This window comes from Euprymna scolopes, chromosome 12, assembly GCF_053919585.1.
Source record: "Euprymna scolopes isolate OS-2025 chromosome 12, ASM5391958v1, whole genome shotgun sequence".
Lineage (NCBI taxonomy): Eukaryota > Metazoa > Mollusca > Cephalopoda > Sepiida > Sepiolidae > Euprymna > Euprymna scolopes.
The window spans coordinates 83,223,168-83,245,516 of record NC_136493.1 but is presented as its reverse complement, the minus strand read 5'-3'; the positions used below and the strand labels follow the sequence as shown (position 1 = coordinate 83,245,516).

At 32.5% G+C, this 22,349-nt stretch overlaps 1 protein-coding gene across 3 annotated transcripts in view; it reads right to left on the bottom strand.

Moving 5' to 3' along the window:
- Positions 1-338: 338 nt before the first annotated feature.
- LOC145291382 (uncharacterized) overlaps positions 339-22,349 on the bottom strand; it is a 121,238-nt gene continuing 99,227 nt past the window's right edge. For all 3 annotated transcript variants that reach the window (XM_080137172.1, XM_080137173.1, XM_080137174.1), the window contains 4 exons: positions 22,189-22,275; positions 16,253-16,309; positions 7,510-7,686; positions 339-2,085 (listed from right to left, as the gene is read on the bottom strand). In XM_080137172.1, coding sequence (XP_079993298.1) covers positions 1,579-2,085; positions 7,510-7,686; positions 16,253-16,309; positions 22,189-22,275 — 828 coding nt within the window. In that variant the 3' untranslated portion in view covers positions 339-1,578. The remainder of the gene's footprint in view (positions 2,086-7,509; positions 7,687-16,252; positions 16,310-22,188; positions 22,276-22,349) is intronic.

Here is a 22,349-nt window from a genome sequence, read left to right as displayed (position 1 = left end):
GTTTTATTTTTGTTTTTATTCCCTGTTGTTGTTGTGAACACATTTTTCCAGTTGGATGTAGTTGAGATGATAAATGTGGTCAAAACTATGGATCGTACACAACAGGTTTCTATGACTACAGCAAGCATGAGATCAGTGATGACGTATCTAAACAAAAACATAAAAGGGAAGATGAAAGAAAGATTTGACAATACAAGAGGGGTCACACAGCAGAACATGCAAGTGTTAGTAGGGAGGAGGAGGAGGAGGAGGAGGAGGAGGAGGAGCAGAAGGACAAATTATTTTGACTTAAAGAATGCAAGAAATTATTTTTTTACGTTTGTTTTGTTATTCCTTAAAACAGAAAAGAAAAAAAAGAAAAAAAAGTATACATGAAAAATAATAAACTGAATAAAAGCAAACAGACAAGAAAGCAATAGAGTTAAAGTGAGAAAAAGAAAAAAAAAATCTTAAAGAAAAGCAAAGGGAGAAATGAGAAAAGAAAATCTAAGCAACTTTAGCATCCCTCCCTCTAGATTTGAGAGTTGTTGTGGTTGTCCTGTTTTCAATCAATTCCATCCCGTCTCAAATGGTAACTGAGTTGGCAGATGAAAATAGTGGATATACCCGTAGAAAAATGTGTATTTGATAATCATTTCAGATGATCACTTTCAGAGTTTGGCTCTCTAACAGTGCACAGAAATACCAAGAACGATAAGCACAAAAACAGTATCCCATCAAACGTTCAGTTTTAGCAATAAAGATTAAAAACTATAAGGATTTATTCAAATTAACAACTTTATCAGACAAATTGAGGGTTTTTTTTCCCCTTTTTTTTCAAATCTGTATTACAACAGAAATGAAAATAGTTAACTTATTTTGTTTTGAAATTACTTTTTGTCTTTAAATGATAGAGTATTTAAAAATGTTTTTTAAAAGATATTTTTTTAAGAATTCTTTTGATGTGGAACCTTGATGCAGTGATTTGTCAATCTATCTTGGTATTTCATATAAACTACGGCCAACATTCTATTACTACTAAGCATGTTTTACTGGATAAGCAATAATAAATAGAGAAATAATAAATAACAAAAAAAAAAGTTTCAAATAAATAAGTTTGCAACAGAAAAAAGGTTTGAGTGATATGGTCATGTTGTTGCATCACACATTTGTTTTTTAACAGTAAGTAATAATTAAAAAAAAGTAAACAAAAAGTCAACAAAAACAAAAAATGAAGGAAGAAAGAGAGGGAAAGGTTATAACTGTTAAATAAATTATAAAATTGAAGTGCTTTGATCTCTTTTCCTTTCCTTTAACTAAGATTGCAAAAGGAAGGGTTTAACAGATTTTGATAAAATAGTTCTATAAACAGTTTACATCAGATTCAATGCAAAACCAGAGATTGTTCCTAATAATTGTCAGTTTTCCAACTTTTTTTTTTTTGAAATGAGAAATTACAGAAATTTAAAAATAAAATCTTTTTTTAATTAAAAAAAAAAAAAAAAAAAAACAATAACAATTTTTTTTTTTTAAATAAAAAAAAAAAAAAAAATCAAAACAAACTTCCAATTAGTCAAATTGCTTGAACACTGTAAGCTGCTAAAATGCTTCGTAAGCGCTTACGATTTGTGATGTTTTTGTTTTATTCATAAGAGGAGCAGATGAAGTTAGTTGGGCATGTGTTAGTGACCCTTCGGCAGTCGTATCAGTTTCTGACTTTTGCAAAATAGTGCGGATTGGACCAGCCGATGACTTAGCCATTAGCCGCTGGAATTTGTGGCTATGTTTAACCAAGAGAGTTGGACTGCTATAGGAGCGCCGAGGAGGAGCACTGGCCACTGCTTTGCGATAAGCCGTAGTCTTAATGGATAGTGGCAAAGAAGAAGTAGGTGGTGGAAATTGTGTTTTCATTTGTGGCGATGTGTGTACCGTGTAGATTGGGGTTCCTGTAGCTGTCACCGGAGGAGGAAGAGAAGGAAGAGGGCGTTGATGTTGCTGCTCGCTAGTGCTAGGAAGGTCAGTAACGTACATGTGGTGGATGCTACCTCCGCCGCCACCACCACCACTGCAGGGCAACGTCTCCTTGGCAACTGCCGCCACGGTGCCCTGAAACAATGCACATTCCTAGTCAAAGCACACAAAACAAAACAACAAGCATGCTTGCAGATAACAAAGCAAGACTCAAATCTACCATTTTTGGAAAACAATCTTTTTATAAATATCTAATATTCTTTAAATGAAGAAAAGTTAAAAATGAACAAAATAATCTTAAAAAAAAATAAAAATGGCAATGAGTACTCGTAAGCACTTATCAAACATGACAATAAACAAACATTAAAATGTGTTTGCAGTTTTCAGTGAAATTTATCAAAATGTACAGATTTGGATTTGAAAAAATCCTTAAGTTGGTGCAAATTATCAATATACAGAAAAGCCTTTTATACATATTTTTTTCTAAATATACAAAATATTTCACATGAATTTATATTAAGTTTGCGTGTACTCAAATTTAATTACAATAAAAACAAAAGACTAAAAACAAAACAAAAACATTTCTAACAAGAATTAAAATACACTAAGCAACAAAACAAATAGCAGATTCATAGAATTTATCGATTTGCACAGATTTTATGTTGAATGTGAAATTTTGAAAGCATTTAGTGCAACAAACTCAAATATTTTTCTATTATTTGTCATAATATTAAAAATAGAAAGTTTTACCTAGAACATTTGACCTAAACAATAATATTAAATTTAAATAATATCTGACCTAAATAACAATATATAGTTGACCTAAATAATAAAATATTTGACCTAAATAAAGATCTGAATAAAATTGAATGGTGATGACGATGATGATGATTTTAACTCATTAAGCCATTAAAACAACTGGATGTATAATTTAATTTAAGAAACAAAAACATTACGTCTTCCAAGAAAATTATTTGTATGCAATAAAATTGAAGATATTTGAAAGATTAAGAATTAAACAATTTTTTCTTTCAATTTTTTTTTTTTTTAATTTATAATAGATGAATAATGAAACAAAAATATCATTAAAATCTGCAACTAATAATTGAAAGATGTTAGGAAGGAAACACTGATGTCGGCTGAATTTGGTGTGTTAGGTTAGAGTTCTGTTCTGAACATGGCTTCACCTTGGGAAAGGTATAAAAATTCATCTATTATCTAACTACAAATTAAATAGCAGGATAAACTGGATTCTGAAGCTTTAATAAAGCAACTCTTTTATGAAAACCTTCCGTGGAGCAAGAGATGATTGTCATGGTCAATTGTGAGAGAAAAATCTTAAATCATAAAAATGAATAAAATTTTCGATATCAAAAATACATTTTTCATCAATGTGTAACACATATTCAGCAATTATTCTTAACAATTCAGTGATTTAATAATCAAATCACCAGAATCAAATTCAAATAAATTGTTTAATTGCCAAAAGTTTTTACACTAATGACCAACTGACTTGAATAAATGTAAAATATTCATTGATTGCATTTTAATTAACTTCAATGTCTTGTGTGTGCTGTATATAATAAGTCAAATAAAACCATTGAAGTTTTTAATTTTAAATGAAAGCCACTGGCATCGATTACAAATGAAGTGTTTACGCATGTACACAAATTACAAGAATGGACACAAGTAAATGCATTTGACGACATTCTCGGGGCCACGTAAGCACAATCTATCTCATTGCTTAAGTCTATACAAGGAGATATTAACTTAAAACAGACATTTTTATTTGCAAATTATTAACATCATAAAATAGTGAACATTTTTTTGTCAACTGAAGTAATAAATTTTAATATTTCAAGAATATCTTTTTAATTTTTGCATAAATAATTCCTTAACTCTTACGGATCTAGGTGCAAAATGTGAACAAAAATCCCTCTATTCTTTACGGATCGTTGCAGTTCCTGTGGCAACCATTGACAAACAGATGTTTTTGCAGAGATCATTCTTAACAAAACGATGCATGGCTCCAGCAAGTGGAAAAGCATAAAGTGTACAAATTTCACAAGTCAAATATTTATAGAGCAAATGCTTAAGAGAGGACAAAAAGAATTGATCCCTGAGTAAAGTTTGGCACTCAAATTCTTCAATGTATGCACATGGATGGAATCAATAGTTAAAGAATGCACAAAAAATTCAATTTTATAAAAATATTTTTTTTCGATCTGAATTACCTTCTTGGTATAAAAATGTGACAGCTATATTCTTTGAATGTTTAGATTTTATGAATGGAAATGCCAGATGTACAGTGATCAATACTATCATTGTAAATAATTAAAAAGCTATGAATATATCCATTTTTATTTTATTAGGTAAAAATATTAATTTTTTTTTTTTTAATAAAAATACATACTATTCTTTTATTTCTAGCCAGATCCCTTTCCCACTCCAAAAATATTTCCAAAAAACAATAGCTTTTTTAGTATATAAAAATGTAGACGTTCTTAAAAGATTTTTTTAATTGCAGAATCAAAAACTATTACATAACAAGCAATATTTAATATATATATATATATATATATATATATATATATATATATTAGACACATTATTGTCACTTTACAATTTACAAATGTGCATGAAATTTGAAACGGAAGCAATATATACATAAGTATTAACTTATGGTAGATTTGAGTCCCACACAAAATAAGATCAACAATATCTAAAAGGTTATTTCAATTGGCACCCATTCAACAATTCTAATAAAACTTTAATATTTCAAATAAATTAGCATGTCATTGTTGTCGTCAGTAATAATGCCAATAAATAGCAACAACAGCAGAACAAAAAATGACAACACAAAATGTTTTAGAAATGAGTTTCATAGACAAAAGAATCAAGTGTGAATCGATGTATAACAATACATATATATATAAAGATTGTGCGTGTGTATGCATATGTATTTACACACATGCCAAAGTACAGTAAATACAGACACACACACCCACACACCAATATACTTAGAGAAAAGAGAACAAAAAAATAAGTGGGTTGCCTGTAAAAATCATTAGTACTGAAATATACGTTGGCACCATCACCAATTTCTGAAGAGCATAATAATACGAGTTAAGTAAAATGTTTTAGATTGGCAAGCAGCTTTTTTAAGGGAAATAACATATTGGATCAATTGGTTCCATGCACTTTCAGGCTTTGACTCTTCGGATTATTAAAAGGTTGAAAATTATTGGAATAAACAAAGGAAGGCTTAGTTAAGATTGGTTAACGTGTTGTTGGCGTTGTCGATGGTCAAACAGGTTACAAAAGAATGTAGCTTTCATTTCCAGTAAGAAATAGTAAATAAAATTTGAGAAACCTTATGGGAATGGTCACAATCGAAGGGGGGGCATAAGCTGGACATTTCTGAACAGTTGAAAGACAAAACTTTGAAACACTCAGATAAATTGCATTCATTGCAATAAAGATATGCTTTTGGATCTTGTTCACAAAATTGCTGACAAAGTTTTCAAATGGAAACTTCTGCTTTCAGTCACTATGGTTTCTCTCAGATTTGAGGGAAATCCAATATTACAGAAGTTCATTTAATCTGATAAACATATTTAAAAAAGATGTGGAAACTAAGCCTCACTAAAAGTCCTTCCTTTCTCCATTTCAGATTGACCTTCAATTTGATCAGTTTTATTTTTGTTTCATACAAAATTATCATCAAGTGAATTAAAAAAAAAAAAAAAAAAAAATGATAGAATAAAAACTATTAGAATGAGTTTTATAGATATATATTTTCTTTAAACATGGCGATAATTATGAAATATTACTAATTTATATTTCGAAAAAAAAAGATGTCTATTTTTGCCAGATTTATTAACTCCCTTGCAATACTAACTAAATAAGCTAAACAAATGTTAGTGACGAACACGAGAAAGATTCAATCAAATAGTTCTAATCTCAATGACACGTGCAGTCGAAACACACTGCAAAAGCTGAAATCTTGAACGTGAAGCAGATCTGATATGAATCAAGTGAATGAAAGTGCCAAGAAAAACCTCAACACGTAACGTGTCGACTAATGTCAAACCAGCCATTTCTAATTTCGAGTGATATAACAATTTAAGAAAGCAAATGAGTGGAAAGATTATAAAACAAAGAATTTCAACTGAAAGTGCAACAAAAATGTTAAATTCAACTGATGAGGATGTTATAAAAATATGTTATAAAAGACATTTTTTATCAGAGAATCTTGTCTGAAAATGTGATACATTTGTTTTTTTGATTTTTTTTTCTCTTTTTGTCTCTCTAATTTTTCTCATTCTTTCATTAAAAAGCAAGTTGTTTAAATGTAAATATGACCAACGTTGTCTCCATTCAAGAGAATATTTCAAACTAATTAATATTATAATTGTTATTATTATAATAACTTATGGATGAAAGTTTTTTTTCTTCTTTCACAATTTGCTGTTGAAGAAAATCTTTTTCATTTAATGCAAACCTCAACGATAGAAGTTCTAAATTTGCCTTTTTAATAGCCGAGGTTCTAAATTTGCCTTTTTAATAGCCGAGGGAAAAATTGACCACATTCGACCATCAAGAATCTTCACTTTTTATTTTCTTAAAGACAAAAAATAAATATGAAAACGTAATTGAATGATTATATATTAATGAAAAGCAAATATGAAAGTCGTGAAAGGTAATAAATATGATTGTAATTACACAATCACATTTCAAGAGAAATAGCTTGTAAGATTTTGTAACGACTGTTTGACAAACGTTTTATATTGGATTATTCTGATGGCAATTCTTACCTTTCACGTTTCGGCTGATGTAATCTCTTTCTTCAGAGAAAGGCTAAGTTATAAAAAAAAAAAGAAAGAAAGAAAATGCACCCAAAAATGGTAGGAGAGGTGGGGTACACTGGCCAAAACGTGAATATAACAACTATGAAAAGTCTTGTCCAAATAATGAATCCCATCTCAAAAATTCACATTGTTTGAATTTGTAATAATATTCATAGTGGTATGAAAATAATTAGAATGTCGCAAAGGTAGATGGTATAAAAATTTCAGCTTTTTCTTGTTAATACTTTTACTGCATTTTTATTCATCTTAATAAATTTGAAGATAGAAATAACCTAGCATTCTTACATCAATCAAATTTCCTTGGGCAAAAAACCTATACTCCACTTGAAAGCTAACTTAAACTCTAGAACAAAAAATAAATAAAAATTAAAAATACAACTAGTATTTTTAAAAATCATCATCATCATCGTTCTAAATATCTAATAATTTGTTTTCAGCTACAGCGAACGTATTTAGTAAAATCAGCATGTACAAGGTCTAGCTGATTCTTGCCTTTTCATGTTGGATGCATTTAAAATTGGTTCGTTAAAAACTAAGCTAATAGCGGCACACTGGAATGGTGCAGTTGCAAGAGATAAGTCCAGTAAATGAACAAACACAGAATTTGGTCAGCTGGCTCCTCTGAGTGAAAGTTATTTTTTTTGTTCTTTGTTTTTGTTTATCACATGGTAAAAGGAGCTTGTATTACCTCAATAGGAGGTGCTTCAAGCACAGTTGTGGCCTCTGTAATGTCAGTGTGCTGGAACGTGGCCTGTGGCGGTGGCTGAGCGTACATCATATCCGGAGATGAAGGGATGGCCGCAAACATATACCCAGGGGCTGTACCAGCAGTGGCAGCTGCAGCTACATTTTGGCCTGCAGGATTCTGTAAAACATCACACATTCATTCATCACACAATATTTGCATCATATTTATTTCAGCGTCTTCGATGCACACACCAACAAGTTTTCACGTAGGTTTTTAATTTTTGAAATACAAATAAGTTATATAAAAAAAAAAAAATTAAAAAAATAAATCATTCCCAGGTCAAATAAACAATGGTCAAAATTTCATACATTTATAGATAGTAATGAAAAAAAAAAAAAAAAAAAAAACTGGAATAATTATTTGATATCTTAAAATGAAAATGCTATGGCCATATTTATTTCGCCAAATAAATGTGCCTTTTTAAGACAAGTAATAACCCTAGACAACTAATAACCCTAGATCAGAGTGGTAAGCCTCCCTCACTCTTAACCATATCACTAATCCTAAGTTTGAATGCCATTCTTCAACTCCCTTCAACTTATTACTTACCCCAGGGTTTGTACAGATTTTTTTATGTCCATATTCGAGGCCATTTCAAAATTTTTCTAGGCCTTTTCCAGACAAAATCAAGTTTTCAAAACAAATTCACAGAGGTCAAAAAATTAAATATACAACAAATAAATGTTACCATAGCCAATAAAAGTTACTCGGTAACACACTGATACCTTTTTTTGGTAGTTTTAAATGCTTTTTATTTCATCTCAAATATTTACAGCCTTGAATTGCAAACTAAGATGGCTGTTGGGGGGAGGGGGCACTAGAAAAGAATTTTTTTTTCTCTCTTTAAAGAGGGAGAGGTAATCTTATTTATGGTGGCTGTAACTACCCCCCCCACTCTAAACCTTTCCAACTAAGATGCCTGTGGTCTTGGTCTTGTTTATTTATTTATATTTTTTGGTCTAACTGCCCTGCCCCCTTGTGTACCCCACCCAAAAATATAAATTATAAATGCGAACAAAAAATACACAGAGATTTGAATTTTTATCAGAAAACTACATGAGACAGTTTTGTGATAAATGGATATAACTCTTGTATTCACAATATTGCTATGCAATTTCAGAACAATGTATTTCGATTTTATTTTCAATATTTAAAAAAGATTTTAATATTTTAAAAGATTTTTTATTAATACTTAAAAAAATAATTTTATAGTATTTATTTCAATTATATTTTTAATACAAAGTTTTCTGGACATGATACAATTTTCAAGGCCTTTTTAAGAAATTTTCAAGATATTTTCCATTTTTCAAAAGTTTTTGGAGGAAATAATAGGAATAAGGCCCTTTCTAGGCAAAAGTCAAAATTCAGGGACTTTTCAAGTCTCTATGAACCCTGTCCTAATAGAAATTTAGACAGATTGAATGAAAAGATATAGCAGAATTACATTAAAAAGTGAAAATTTCACTTCCCTGAAAAAACATTTAAACTTAAGAGAAATGAATCGTCAAAATGTTCTGGTTAATATTTTTTTTAACCCGAAAAATACAGATTGTTGCCAAAAAAAATCATAAATGCTCTAAACACCATGTTTCTCATCACAATCTATAAATGTAATCAAATATGGGGTGAAAAAAAGAACAGTTATAAGTTTGACCTTCATTTGACCGTAGAAAAATGGTATATAAAGGTTGGAATTATGCAAAATAAAAGCTTAAAAAAAAAAATTAGAGAAAGGTGTAAACTTGAAAGCATAACATTATTTAAACAAAAAATTTTGTAGCAATTTGAGTTAAAAACTCACAAATATCACTTACTATTTTGTGAAGACCTGAAAAAAATGTTAAGTTAAAAAAAAAAACCAAATGAGATTCAAAAGACCAAGTTTTTAATATACTTTTTTAAGACTTGAAAATTTATTAATTTATATTAGAAAGTTTTTCTTTTAGTTTTTATCATCAAAAAATGAAGCAGATTTTCACAAAAAAAATTGTAATTCTATTAAATCTATTTTATAAATCAATTTCCAACAGTTTTTAGAAATTAAAGTTAAATGCGATGTGTTGGCAATCAAAAAGCAAAAGTCAACAAAAAACAAGAAAACATGACACACGAAAAAAAAAAAAAAACTAAAAAAGTTAGGAAAGTGGAACAAATTAAACAATGCAGGTAAATATGAATGACAAAGCAAAAATATTGCAAATAATGCAATAAAAATATACATCATTTATTGGAAATTGATGACAAATGTGTAATTCTATTCATGTAAACTGTTATGGAATAATGGTTCGAGAGCTAACCTACAGAAGACTGGGGTTCAATCTTTGATCAAGTCGTCATCGACCACGGTCAACAACTTTACTTTTTTTTTCTTGAACTAATTAAAGAAATCCCCTCCATCAAAGGAATAATAACGAACATATGAGACATGAACTTGTTTAAGAAATAACATGTGTCACTATGAAATTATTAACAGAGAGGAAATCATTTGCAACTCTTTTTTATTTCATCTCAAATATAAACTCTTTAGAAATTTGAATTTCCAACCAAGATGGCCATCATCTTGTCTATTGGAGGGAGAGGGGGGGGAATTTGGAGAGTCTTCTACACGCAAAGTCTTTTTTTTTTTTTTTTTTTTTTAATAAATATTTATATCTAATATATTTTAAAATACATATAATATATACACAACACACACAGAGCAGCAAAATTAGAGACTTGACAAAAAGAAAATAATTTAGCAACATTATTTTTTAGTGTAACCATCATCAGCAGGCATAATCAATTCAAGGTGGGCACAAAATGATTCACTAGTCATGAAAATCTTCGAAGAAATAGTCGAGGTTACAGTTATGTGTGAAGGGTAGTCACAACTCCGGCAACCAACAGTGGTGATAAACATTGTTAAGCAGAATCCTTCATATATATATAAAGTTTTCAGTGACAATCACGTCCATCCAGGGCTTCAACAAACTCTTCAGTACCTGTTGGTATTATTGTGTTTGTTTTTTGTCAGATTTTACTGCAACATCACATATAAATAATACCAATGCTTCTTTAAGTTAATCAATGTGAGCTTTAAGTTAAATCTGCAGGAGAATGTGAATTTTATTTTAGATAGAATTTTTGCGAATCTTTGTATTGTCATTAAATTTGGATTCATAACAAATATGAAAGGGAGGGTGGGTATATACGGCTTTCACTCGATTGAAAGGATTTCTGCAATGTGCACAGCCACCCACTTAAACGAATGATGCCACATTTGTGCTTTTTCAACATTTGGATTATACTTGTGTTTTTTTTCCTCCCTCGATCGAAAGTATTCAAACATTTTCATCTCATGAACATCCGTATACATACATCGTAATCTATATGTAAAAGGCAAAACGGGGCGCGTGAGTTTTTGTATGTCCAAGAAAGGCGTTTTTCGCTCCCCACCCCGATGGGGGGGTACTATCGCTTAGAAGTGTTTATATACCCCTAGATAATAATATCTATGATTTGGGAACGCGTGTCGCGTCTAGATTTATTTACAGCGATTTTTACAAAATTATAGCTACTTTGGCTTCTCATGTGTTGATTCGGCTTTTCCGTATAAAACTGAAACTAATTCAAAGCATTGTTCCCGGCGCGCGATTCCGGGAACGTCCATAAAGCAATCAGCTTTGATCAATGTGGAGTTTCTCCTTATATCAGACAATTGCTATTCAATTCAGACAACCCCCTTTTTGTGGGGAGCTGGTTCCCCTCCAACATCTTGGTGAAACAAAACCAGCCAAAATTGGGTAAACAAACTATAAAAAAAAAAAAAAAAAAAAAAAAACTGCCCCGCATTAACTTCTATTTGACCTCATTAAAAAAACGGCCCCGCAGTTAAACTTAATTCCGCTACTAATATTTGACCTCATTAAGTCATTAAGTGCGGGTACCTGTCAATTCTTTTATAATTAAATAAATTCAGATGTGTTTGAGTTACTCTTTCTTGGTGGCAGAGCGGTTAACGTGTCACGATTTTTTTTCACCCTTTAACTTTGCCTGAAGGCTTCGGGTTCGATCCCACCTACCTACCAAAACGTTTGTAACCCCCCCCCCCCCCCGATTAAGAAAAAAAAAAAAAAATAAAGTTTTAACATTGTTTCTTTTTATACTAGCAAATGTACCCGTCGTTGACTGGGTTCAAAACAGCCTACAGAAAATGGACTCTGATTTATGAAAGTACTAGCAGGGAGTACCCGGCATTGTCCAGGTGCTTGTAGGTGTGTGTGTTGGGGGGGGGGGGAGAGAGAGAGAGAGAGAGAGAGAGAGAGAGAGAGAGGAAACTTAACCCTGTTCAAATATATATATATATATATATATAAAAAGAGAAAAAAAAAAAGCGATTTAAAAGGGGGGGGGGGGCTTGGTGACAGGTCGGCTCAAACCAGAAGGCTTGAGGCTCATAGATTGAGTCTGAACACCTGACCTACAGTGACAGTCAATGTTAGAGCGATTAAAAAGTGAATGCTAAACATTGCAGTTTTTAATGAGGTCAAATCGTTTTACTGCGGGATAGTTAACGCTGACGTTTACATCCGGTTCGAATCCAGTTTCGCTTTTCTTATACAAAAAAGATGACTCTACACGCGCCGATCCGCAAATGTTGAATATTTAACGTTTCAATGTCAGGCAAATTAAATAGAGGTGATGACCGTTGTCAAGTCGTAGATGTTATCATTTAGACATGATATAAAAAGTTTTAAAAATGAGCGACGGCCTCGAGAATCTGCTGGAAAAAAAGCCTTTCTCAGACATACACAAAAAGCAAACATACATACACACATTTTCGCTTTTATATATATATAGATAATATTTAAGCAAGGTTATTACTTGGCTTATTCTTTTGTTTTGATTTACCCCCCCCCCCAGCACACACCTCTAAACACCTGGGCACCCATGCTAGTCTATATATATAAAAGCGAAAATGTATGTATGTATGTTCGCTTTTTCTGTATGTCAACAAAAGGCTTTTTTTCAGAGAAGCGGTCGCGCGCTTCACAACTTTTAAAAACTTTTTATATCACATATAAATCGTAACATCTCACAGTTAACAACGAAGCTCGCCTGTCTATTTAATTTGCTTGATTTCGGGAAGATAAATATTCAACATTTGTCGCTCCCGCATGCGGGTTAGTCTTTTTCCTATAACATCTTGGGGGAAAAAAAAAGCGTTCAGCAGTAAATAAGGTACTATGCCGCAGTCAAACTTGACCTCATTAACTCATTAAAACAGGCACCTGCTAAATCCAAGTAATTAAATAAATTCAAACGTGTTTCCATTAGCATGTCGCGGTGGGGCAATGGTTAACGTTGCACGTTTTTTTTTTTTCACACTTTAATTTACAACTTTGCCTCAACTGTTCGGGTTCGATCCTCATACTTACTTTTTTTTTTAATCCCCCCCCCCCCCCCCCAGTTTCCACACACACACCTACAAACACCGGGGCAACGCCGGGATCCCCTCGCTAGTCTATAATATAAATCTAATCTGTCTGTTTAAATGTATGTATGTATGTCTGCCTAAAACTTTCAACATAGGCGACAGATTTTCATGAAATTGGTATAGTTTTGAAGCTCAACCCTTCAGACGACAAATATCGAAAAATTGGCTAAAAACACTAATTCTTCACCCTCAACTGGGCAGTTTTCTACAGGGAGGGTTCGCTTTTTTTCGTTGATATTTTTAAAAGTCATTCCTTTTTGATTGACTAGCCTTAATTTAAACCTTCACCACTTCCAGTTTGGCAATGGATGCAATGGCAAAGACGTCACTTTTATTTTTTATATATACATTCTTTTCCTCCTTCGCAGTAAGAGTTTGAGCCTGCCTGCCTGCCTGCCTATTGCCATTGTCTTTATTTGTTTATTTTTTTTTTTTTGTTCAACACACCTGCAACCACCCGGGCACCTAGGCCAGTAAGAAAATAATCTCAAACTAGCAAAAATTTTGAAATGCATGCATCTCCTTTGTAGTAGATTGTTTAATTCCTCATTTGATGTTAATTAGAATTTTATCATTTTATGTTTTACAATGATTTATTTCATCCTTTTACTTTTGTTTACTCCTTTTTAAACCAAACAAAGTATACTTCCATGTACAGACTATAACAGGCTATTATTTGGGATTGTATATAACAGAGCACTGTGGGGAGTTGAACTTTTAAACTTCAGCATTTGAGTAAGAACCAGAACAAATTCAAAAGTCTAACAGTCTGCAGGCAGGAAGATACTATTAGAGCAGAAGGCTTTCTGGCATCTAGGGACCTCAACAGCGAAGGGGTGGAATTTTGTTGTTCATCGGATTAGTCAAGCGTATGTACGACGCAGAGAGGGCACAAATGTTATGAGTTCATCAGAGCACATTCCATTAAAGTACTTGTTAAACAGACAGGGATGCAACATTGCAGTGATGGGACAGAGGTTGGAGCTGAGCCGATGGTGCAGAACCGATTGGATTGGAGACTAGTATTAGATTCAGCAGCCCAAATTTGGCAATAATACTTCATGCATGGGTGAATTGTGACTTTGTAAAAAAATAAATAAATAAATAAAGGATACTCTCTGGTGTGAGTAATTTTCTATCACAGTAGAAGGAGCGCACGTTCTTGCCAGTAGCCTTGGCAGTATCCTATATATATTTATTTTAATTCATATTATATGTGAATGTTAAACATAAGAGTTTCAAAGATAAGCTCTCAGTTCAATTCAGTATCTGTCATTGCCATCAGTGGCTGAGAAGGTTTTTAGCAGTTGTTGAAGGAAAGAAGCTTAGCTTTAGTAGCATTTAATGTTACCACGACTTAGGCACAATTTTATTACTGACTGATGGTCATTTTATAGCGTTTCTGTCATTGTCACCAGTTTTGTTTTTTTTGTGTTTATTATTGTGCATGGTGTCATCAGCAAATATACCTTAAAGTCCAAGGATCAACCCCTGATGCACACCTGCATTTTTTGCTTGTTTAGGAAGGATCTGATTATATTAAGTATTCATCCAGACCATATGATTTAATTTCCATGAGAAGTTCTTCATACAAAACACTTGTCAAAGGCTTTAAATATATCAAGAGCTACAACCGTGCCTTATCTTGTATATGCATTCAGAGATGATAGTTAAAATATCCGCAGTAGAGCAAGCTTGCCTAAATCTATACTATTAGCCAGAAAGAAACTTAGCATTTACAAAATGGTGAACTGATGCTTGATTTACTGATTGTCCCATGTACATCAGCAAGTTTTATTATTACAAATGATACAATGATTATTTATTCATTGTCTACACCTGTAACACTGTATCACTTGTTGATATCAATGTCTGGTTGGTTGGTTGGTCGTTTTTGTTTTACGGCATATCAACCTTTTTCAGGTTATTTAATGCCGAATCTAGTTATTTTGAGGAACGATTTTTAATGGAGTTTATTTTATTTTTTTTACGTCAGATTCTATTTAACCCATAGTTGGGATCCTAACAGGTACTACCGCTCCGGGTCAGAGTGGACCTGGGAGCAATAGCAATTAAAGGGTGGCTCCACACTCCCCAAAGCCCGCAAAGTGGGGGCCTCACCATCGGATATAGTTTTATGTCATATCCAGGACCAATGTCTGGGTGGGTTTCAGCCATGATGTGTTTCGACTGCAGTGGTCATTTTAGCATCAATAAACTGAACGAGAATGGATAAAGGTTGCTTGAGTTATGCTCCTACTTGAACCTCTGCATAATCAACATATTCTTTACCACCAAGACGCATTGTAGAATATGCTAGTTGCACTCCGGATCTGACCATCTAGTCATCACATGGAGACCCTCACTGAATTGCATTTTAACTGCACATAGTTACCACAGTGTTGACGGTGACATCAACCATTTCATGATCGGCAGTGAAGTTCATCTTCACTACAATTCGATTCAAGTGCATACATATACATGTGTGCACTTGAATCGAATGTTATATGAATATAATAAACAATTCGATTCAAGTGCATACATATACATGTGTGCACTTGAATCGAATGTTATATGAATATAATAAACAATTCGCAATTTTCCAAAGACGATGCTTTTATTATTCATATTTTTATTTTCTCAAGCTCAACACGACAGATCCGTTTCATTAGTAAACAACAAGCATGTAACATATCTTTACCACATTTTAGAATTACTCAAATTTAGACCTCAAGTCCAGAGAAAAATCTTTTAAATACAGTTCACACAGTTTATGCAGCAAAAAAACCCAAAAAAAACTTCATTGGTAGAGTTTATATATATATATATAATATCTTAGCGAGAGAATGTGTTTCACCATCATGTAACTCATCAGAATGCAAGACATTTTCTTTTTCTAATAATTAATAAAGTTAATTTATTTGTGTGTGAAATTATTAATTATCAAAAAAAAAAAAAAAGTACCTATTTACTTGACTCTCCACGAGGGCAAAAAATCAGACATAAGATTGTTTCTTTAAATAGGAGATAACTAGCTCCCAAAAAGGAGCACTATAGATGGGACTTAATTAGATTGTTCCAGACCATGGATAGAACAAAATTTTGTACTCAACCAGAAATTCATGAATGCTCAACATATTCAAACATTTACAGATGATTTGGCTATTGACTTTGAACTTAAGTTTTAAATTGGAAGTGGCTACTTACCTGTGCTGCCCAACGCCACTGGCTAGGTGTTGCTGCAGTCCATTGAGGTGGAGTGCCCTAATTAAAGGAAGAGGGCAAAAATGTAATTCATGTTTACGAGAATTCCAAAGAAAATCATTCAAAAATCTTGGGGGAAAAAAAGTGGATTTGGATGCGATCTTTTTAAATGTATCAGTTCAAAAGCAAACACGATTGTGAATTTTTGAATCGGTTATTGTTGGAATAATTTAAATCCTATTTTACATCATTTCTATAACTCCCGACACCATACAAAACCAACAAGGCAATCTTTATGCAGTTTCCACACTCATACTTCAGCATGTTTTCGTACAAGAATATGCACATTTCCTCACCTTTCCACAAAAGTTATATTTTCTCCTCCTTGACTCATTCTCCCACCAACATAATCTCACCATGATAGTAGCAAATATTTTCTCTTTAGTTTTAGTCTTCCACGAAACTCTAAATCACTGCTTATTTTATTCAAAGTAATACTTAGCTACAAAACATCGAATTATTATTTCACTTACTTACTAAATGTATTAGTTTCATACATATCATGTTTGCATAATCAGACAATTTTATTCTGATTTCAGCAGAATAAGAAATGGCACTTGGAAAAAGACTTTGTCATTAGAACCAGTAGTTCTCTGGATAATGGAAGACTATTTTTGAAAATGGACACTAACTTTCCCGGTATCGCTATCAAACACGTTACCCAAAACTAAAACTTTACATACAAAATAAAATACATGACTTACTATTTTAACAAGTTTCACTTAACTGTTCTGGCTTTATTTAAGCTTGCATCCACATGCATTATATTTTTTAAAAGTTATTACTTCTCTATCAACTTTTATTTTCTTCCTTTGAAGATTGTAACGCTGGGTATGGGGCAGCCAAACCAGTTGTCAACATTGCCCTCCTTTTTATTGAAACCAACCGAGAGCTCTTTTAAGTATCCTCGTTGTTCCCTTAAGTGCAATTGTCTGGATCTCTTGAGCACTTGGTTCACCAGGAATATTAGTTAGATAGGACTTCAGGTTCTTCTTCATAAGCCCTGTGGCACCTGTAATAACTGGTATGATTGATATCCCCCTAAGATTCCAGTTTCTTTTCATATCATACATGAGACCTTGATATTTGGTCTGTTTCTCCCTTTCAGCTTTGTTCAGACCTCCAACATTAGGGACACTCACTTCAACCAAGGTTGCAACTCTCTTTCTGACTTATTCCATATAACTATGTCAGGTTTGACAACAGCATTTCCAAGGTAGGTGACTGTAGGGATTACATGTATGGTATATCAACAGTATATATAAATAAGCATGTTGTTTATGACATCAGCCAGTTGCTTCCATTACTTATTACCCAAGTATTTTCTTTCTTCAGCTGTACCTAAGCCTTCTTTTTCATCTTTTTCAACGCCTTCTTTTTTCAGCATCTTTTTCTTTTCAGCATCTACATCTCCATTTTTACATGTCATCTTCTTCCCTTTACAGCATCTTATTTAGGGTTGGATCAAATACAATTGTATTTGTATTTCAATTGTATTTAAATACAATTTTAATGTAATTGTATTTGTATTTTTAGATTTAGGAATAAATGTATTTGTATTTGTATTTTTAGACTTAGGAGTAAAAGTATTTGTATTTGTATTTCTGGTAACCTAAACGAAAGTATTTGCATTTCAATTGTTAAAAGTCAGTATTTGATCCAACCAACCCTGTTCACATACATGTTGCGTACGTGTACCAGTCTACCAGCCCTGTCCACTTCCAGTCACACACGCTGCTGCTAGTTGAGTGACGATAAGTCTGTGAGTCAAGTAGCTTCAATTCAGGGTTGCCAGCTTGGCTTTTTTAAGGCCAAATTTCGCGAATTTGGCTTTTTTTTAAAGCAGTTTGGCTTTCAAAATTTTTGTTTGTTTTTTTCTTCAAATTTATGCTTCAAATTTGGCCTTTTTCAGATAATTTTATATAAATATTTATTAAATATGGATTATTAAAGAAAAAGTTATAATAAAGTAATTTAAACAGTTGTTTGGATGTCTAAACTTGTAGATTTAAAAAAAAACTTTTGACCTCCCACTCCCATTCATGGATTTACACCCTCTCACAGTAAGCGAATCTCACACCTAAATGTTTAATCCGGTTTCACAGTTACTTACTAAATGTCTATATGGACCCTTTCAAAGAGTTCACAGTTGAGTATGAAACCATTTTGGGGACATTTTTTAGTGCTGGCGCCTTGTCCCTGCCAATTAGGTCACTGAGTATATTTCCTCTGAAATAATTAATTCTTGTATTTTTCGTTTGAAATTCTTTAAAAGTAGTGTTTTGAAATTAATTGAATTAATTTATTTTCAATTTATAGAAATTTGAAAACTTATAACTATAGCTATTTAAAGTTGTATTTAAAATGAATATTTTTAAGTATTCATATACTTTTTCCTGAGTAGTCCCAAAAGTTTAATTAAAAGTCAATAATTATAGATTTTCTAACTATCTTGGATTAATAGACACATTTGCCTTAATAATGACGCATAGATTGTTCTTGGAAACAAAGTCTAGTTTTAGAGTTATGACTAAAATTAAATTTATCAATATTTTAGAGATATTTTAAGTTGATACCTCCAATCCCCTGAGTAAATTTGGTCTTCTGACGACTGACATAATTCTTTTAAGAATATGATTGACAAATAGAAACTTATTTACAAATTGTACCAATAAATATGGTATGGAAAAAATGGCACTAGTAAAAATGGTAAGTAGATGTGGAGTCTAAGATAATAACCAACTACTTTTCAATTATGCTGTCATCTTAGAAATCTGTTGATTATACTCGCATGTTTACTCATTGTAAGTGTTTTCTTCAGATTTCATGTGTAATACTAAATAGATTGTAACTCCAAATGGTTACTAATATCATAATCGTAAAAAAAACATTTATAAACATCTCTTTTATGTAATCTGTCCCCGTTGTCAATCAATGCTTACATTAAAGTGTAGTACCTGCTCTGATGACCTAACTTTATCTAGTCTGTCCTTGGTCGATGAAAGTCTTTTTGCCTACATGCCACCAGCTGGGAAGCTAAATGTAAGTCCATCAATAAGCGACACTACAGCGGTAAAGGCAGAACTCGATTCCTACTTAGAAGAATGTGTTCTGGCTTTTGACGTCAACCCACTGAGGTACTGGCGGGAAAACAAGAGCTTCAAGATTTTGAAGCCTTTCGCCAGAAATATTCTAGGGTGCTGTGCAACATCGGCACCATCTGAAAGAGTTTTCAGCAAGGCTGGTAATTTTTATACCCCAGAGCGAGCCAAACTTGGCCCGGAAACTTTCAGAGCTCTAATGATGATAAAATGCAATGAGGACATGATATAGAGTGTAATGTAGATGTCAAATTTGGAAGGAAATATTTCTTCTTTTTTCTTCTTTTCTTCGCATATTTTCAGATTGTTTAAATCAGTTATTGTATTTTTATTTGTATTTTGAGATTGAGGAATAAAAGTATTTGTATTTTTAGCGTTAGTATTTGTATTTTTAGAGTTAGGAATAAAAGTATTTGTATTTGTATTTCTGGTAACCTTAACGAAAGTATTTGTATTTGTATTTCAATTGTTAAAAGTCAGTATTTGATCCAACCCTGATCTTATTCCATGTCTTCTCTTTCATTTCTTTCTTCCTCTTCTTTTCCAGTATCTTCTCATTCTTTTCTATTTTCTTCTTTTCTTTTTTTTATTTCTATTTTTCCCCTTTTCTTCTACATCAAAACTTCTACACAATTTCTTTTGTGAAGCTTTACAACCACAATATTGATTTTCCAGAAATATAATTCTGATTCAACAGTTTAAATGCTTCTATATTCCTTTTAATTTCCTCTCTAACCATGACAGCGAAACATTAAAACTGGTCCAAACAGATTATGTACATGGCTGCGTATTATAGGCAGTGTACAGATTGCTTAATGACATCAATAGCTTGTGCAGTTTTCATGTTCAGCAACAGAACATAATTGTGTGTTTTAAAAAATATTTCGAGATAACAAATGTGATTATTAATTTCTTTAGATAACAGATACTTTTAGAAACATTGTGTAAACACTTTTTCTTTACCTTCTTTTTATGCTCCTTTTACATTGTATTCTTTTTTATAACTTGGTAGACACCTCTTATCAAAGCCTGGAGGTCACTCAAGTTAATGAATTAAGGTGATAGTTTAGTAATTGTTAATGGTGTAGATTGGGTAGAATTGGATTATTTATGGGGATGGCTCAAAAAGAACTTGTTTACATTGGATTTGATTATTTATGGGGATGGCTCAAGAACTTGTTTACATTGGATTTGATTATTTATGGGGATGGCTCAAGAACTTGTTTACATTGAATTTGATTATTTATGGGGATGGCTCAAGAACTTGTTTACATTGGATTTGATTATTTATGGGGATGGCTCAAGAACTTGTTTACATTGGATTTGATTATTTATGGGGGATGGCTCAAGAACTTGTTTACATTGGATTTGATTATTTATGGGGATGGCTCAAGAACTTGTTTATATTGGATTTGATTGATTATGGGGATGGCTCAACAAGAACTTGTTTACATTGGATTTGAAGGCTACCATGTATGGCCAGGCCAGCGGAACAGTGTTCCACAGGTGGGCAATTCTGTGAAAGAAGCTTTGTTCATAGAATCTGCGTTTAGATTTAAGCAGAGTTAGAGAGTGAGGAAAATCGTATATAGTGGTTGTAGCTAGTCAAGTGTTTTTTTTTTTTTTGTGTGAAAGTTTGGTATAGATTGGAGTTCAGTCAAACACTTGCCATGATAATAATGATAAAGTAAAGACAGGCTCGGAACATCTCTCCTGTGGGAAAGAGGTTGCACAAAAAACAAAAAAACAGGCATTACTTACTGGGTTTCAAAGCCGGTTTTGAACTCCATCAAGGCTGGATAGAGTGTGCCGAGCCTATTTCTCCTTAAGACAACACTTAAATAGCTGTGTAAGTAGTTCTAGTTGAAGCTTTTTGAGCACTATGACTGGAATGCTGTTGGGGCTAGCTGCTTTACTAGAATCAAGGTTTTTGATAAGTTTGGCAACATCACATACAGATACTTATACGTCACATAGTGTGCTTTCAGTCTCAGGAGGAATTATGGGAAGGGGGACTGATTGCAAAGGGTAGAATTTGCTGAAAAGTTCTTAGCAAAAAATTTTGCTTTGTTAGATGCTGATGAAATTACCTCAAATCCATTGATGAGGGTAGGGATAGAGGACATGCTTGTTATTTGCCAAATCTAGTGGAAACCAAGCCGTTGCTCAACTACTTTAAAATGGACATATTGAGCATACAAATCTCTTGCATTCTTTATTACTTTTTTACAATGGTTGCCGGCAGTTCTAAAGGTTATTTTTAGTTTCATTCTAGAGTAAACCATTGTTGGTTGTTGAGCTTTTGGTGGAATTTCTCAGAGGGCATGGAAGCGGTCTATACCAACAATTAACCGTTCAGTCAGGTCTGATACTATAGAGGACACATTTTTTTTGAACATGAAACACAGAGGTATATCTGATATAAATGTTCGGATGTTATCCTAATCAACATAGAGTATCGATGGGGAGGTACAACTGAGGGTTTATTATATCTGTTTTTATCTTAATCGATGAAACTGATTAATTGGAGGATTCCAATGGAGACATAACAGACCGAACAGAGGATGAACTCATTTATGGGCAAGTTGTAAGAAAAAGATCAAGACTTTCGTATTGAGTATCTCCTGGATAAAAAAATTCACTAACAAAAAAAGATACTCAATGTGAATAGAGCTAGCAAGTCACCTGATATCATTTGTTTGTTGTTGTAATAGGAAAAACACATGATTCTATTTAGCTTATTTTAATACTATATATAAGAAAATAAAAATGAAATACCGGTTGATATGATGGATATGTTGGAGCCATATACATTGGTGGCGGTGGCGGCTGTGAAACCATTACAGCAGTAGCAGAGTATGCCGGCTGGAAAATGAGAAGCAATTAAAAATAAAATGTACAATTAAAAATAAAATATACAAAATTAGAGAAACATTAAA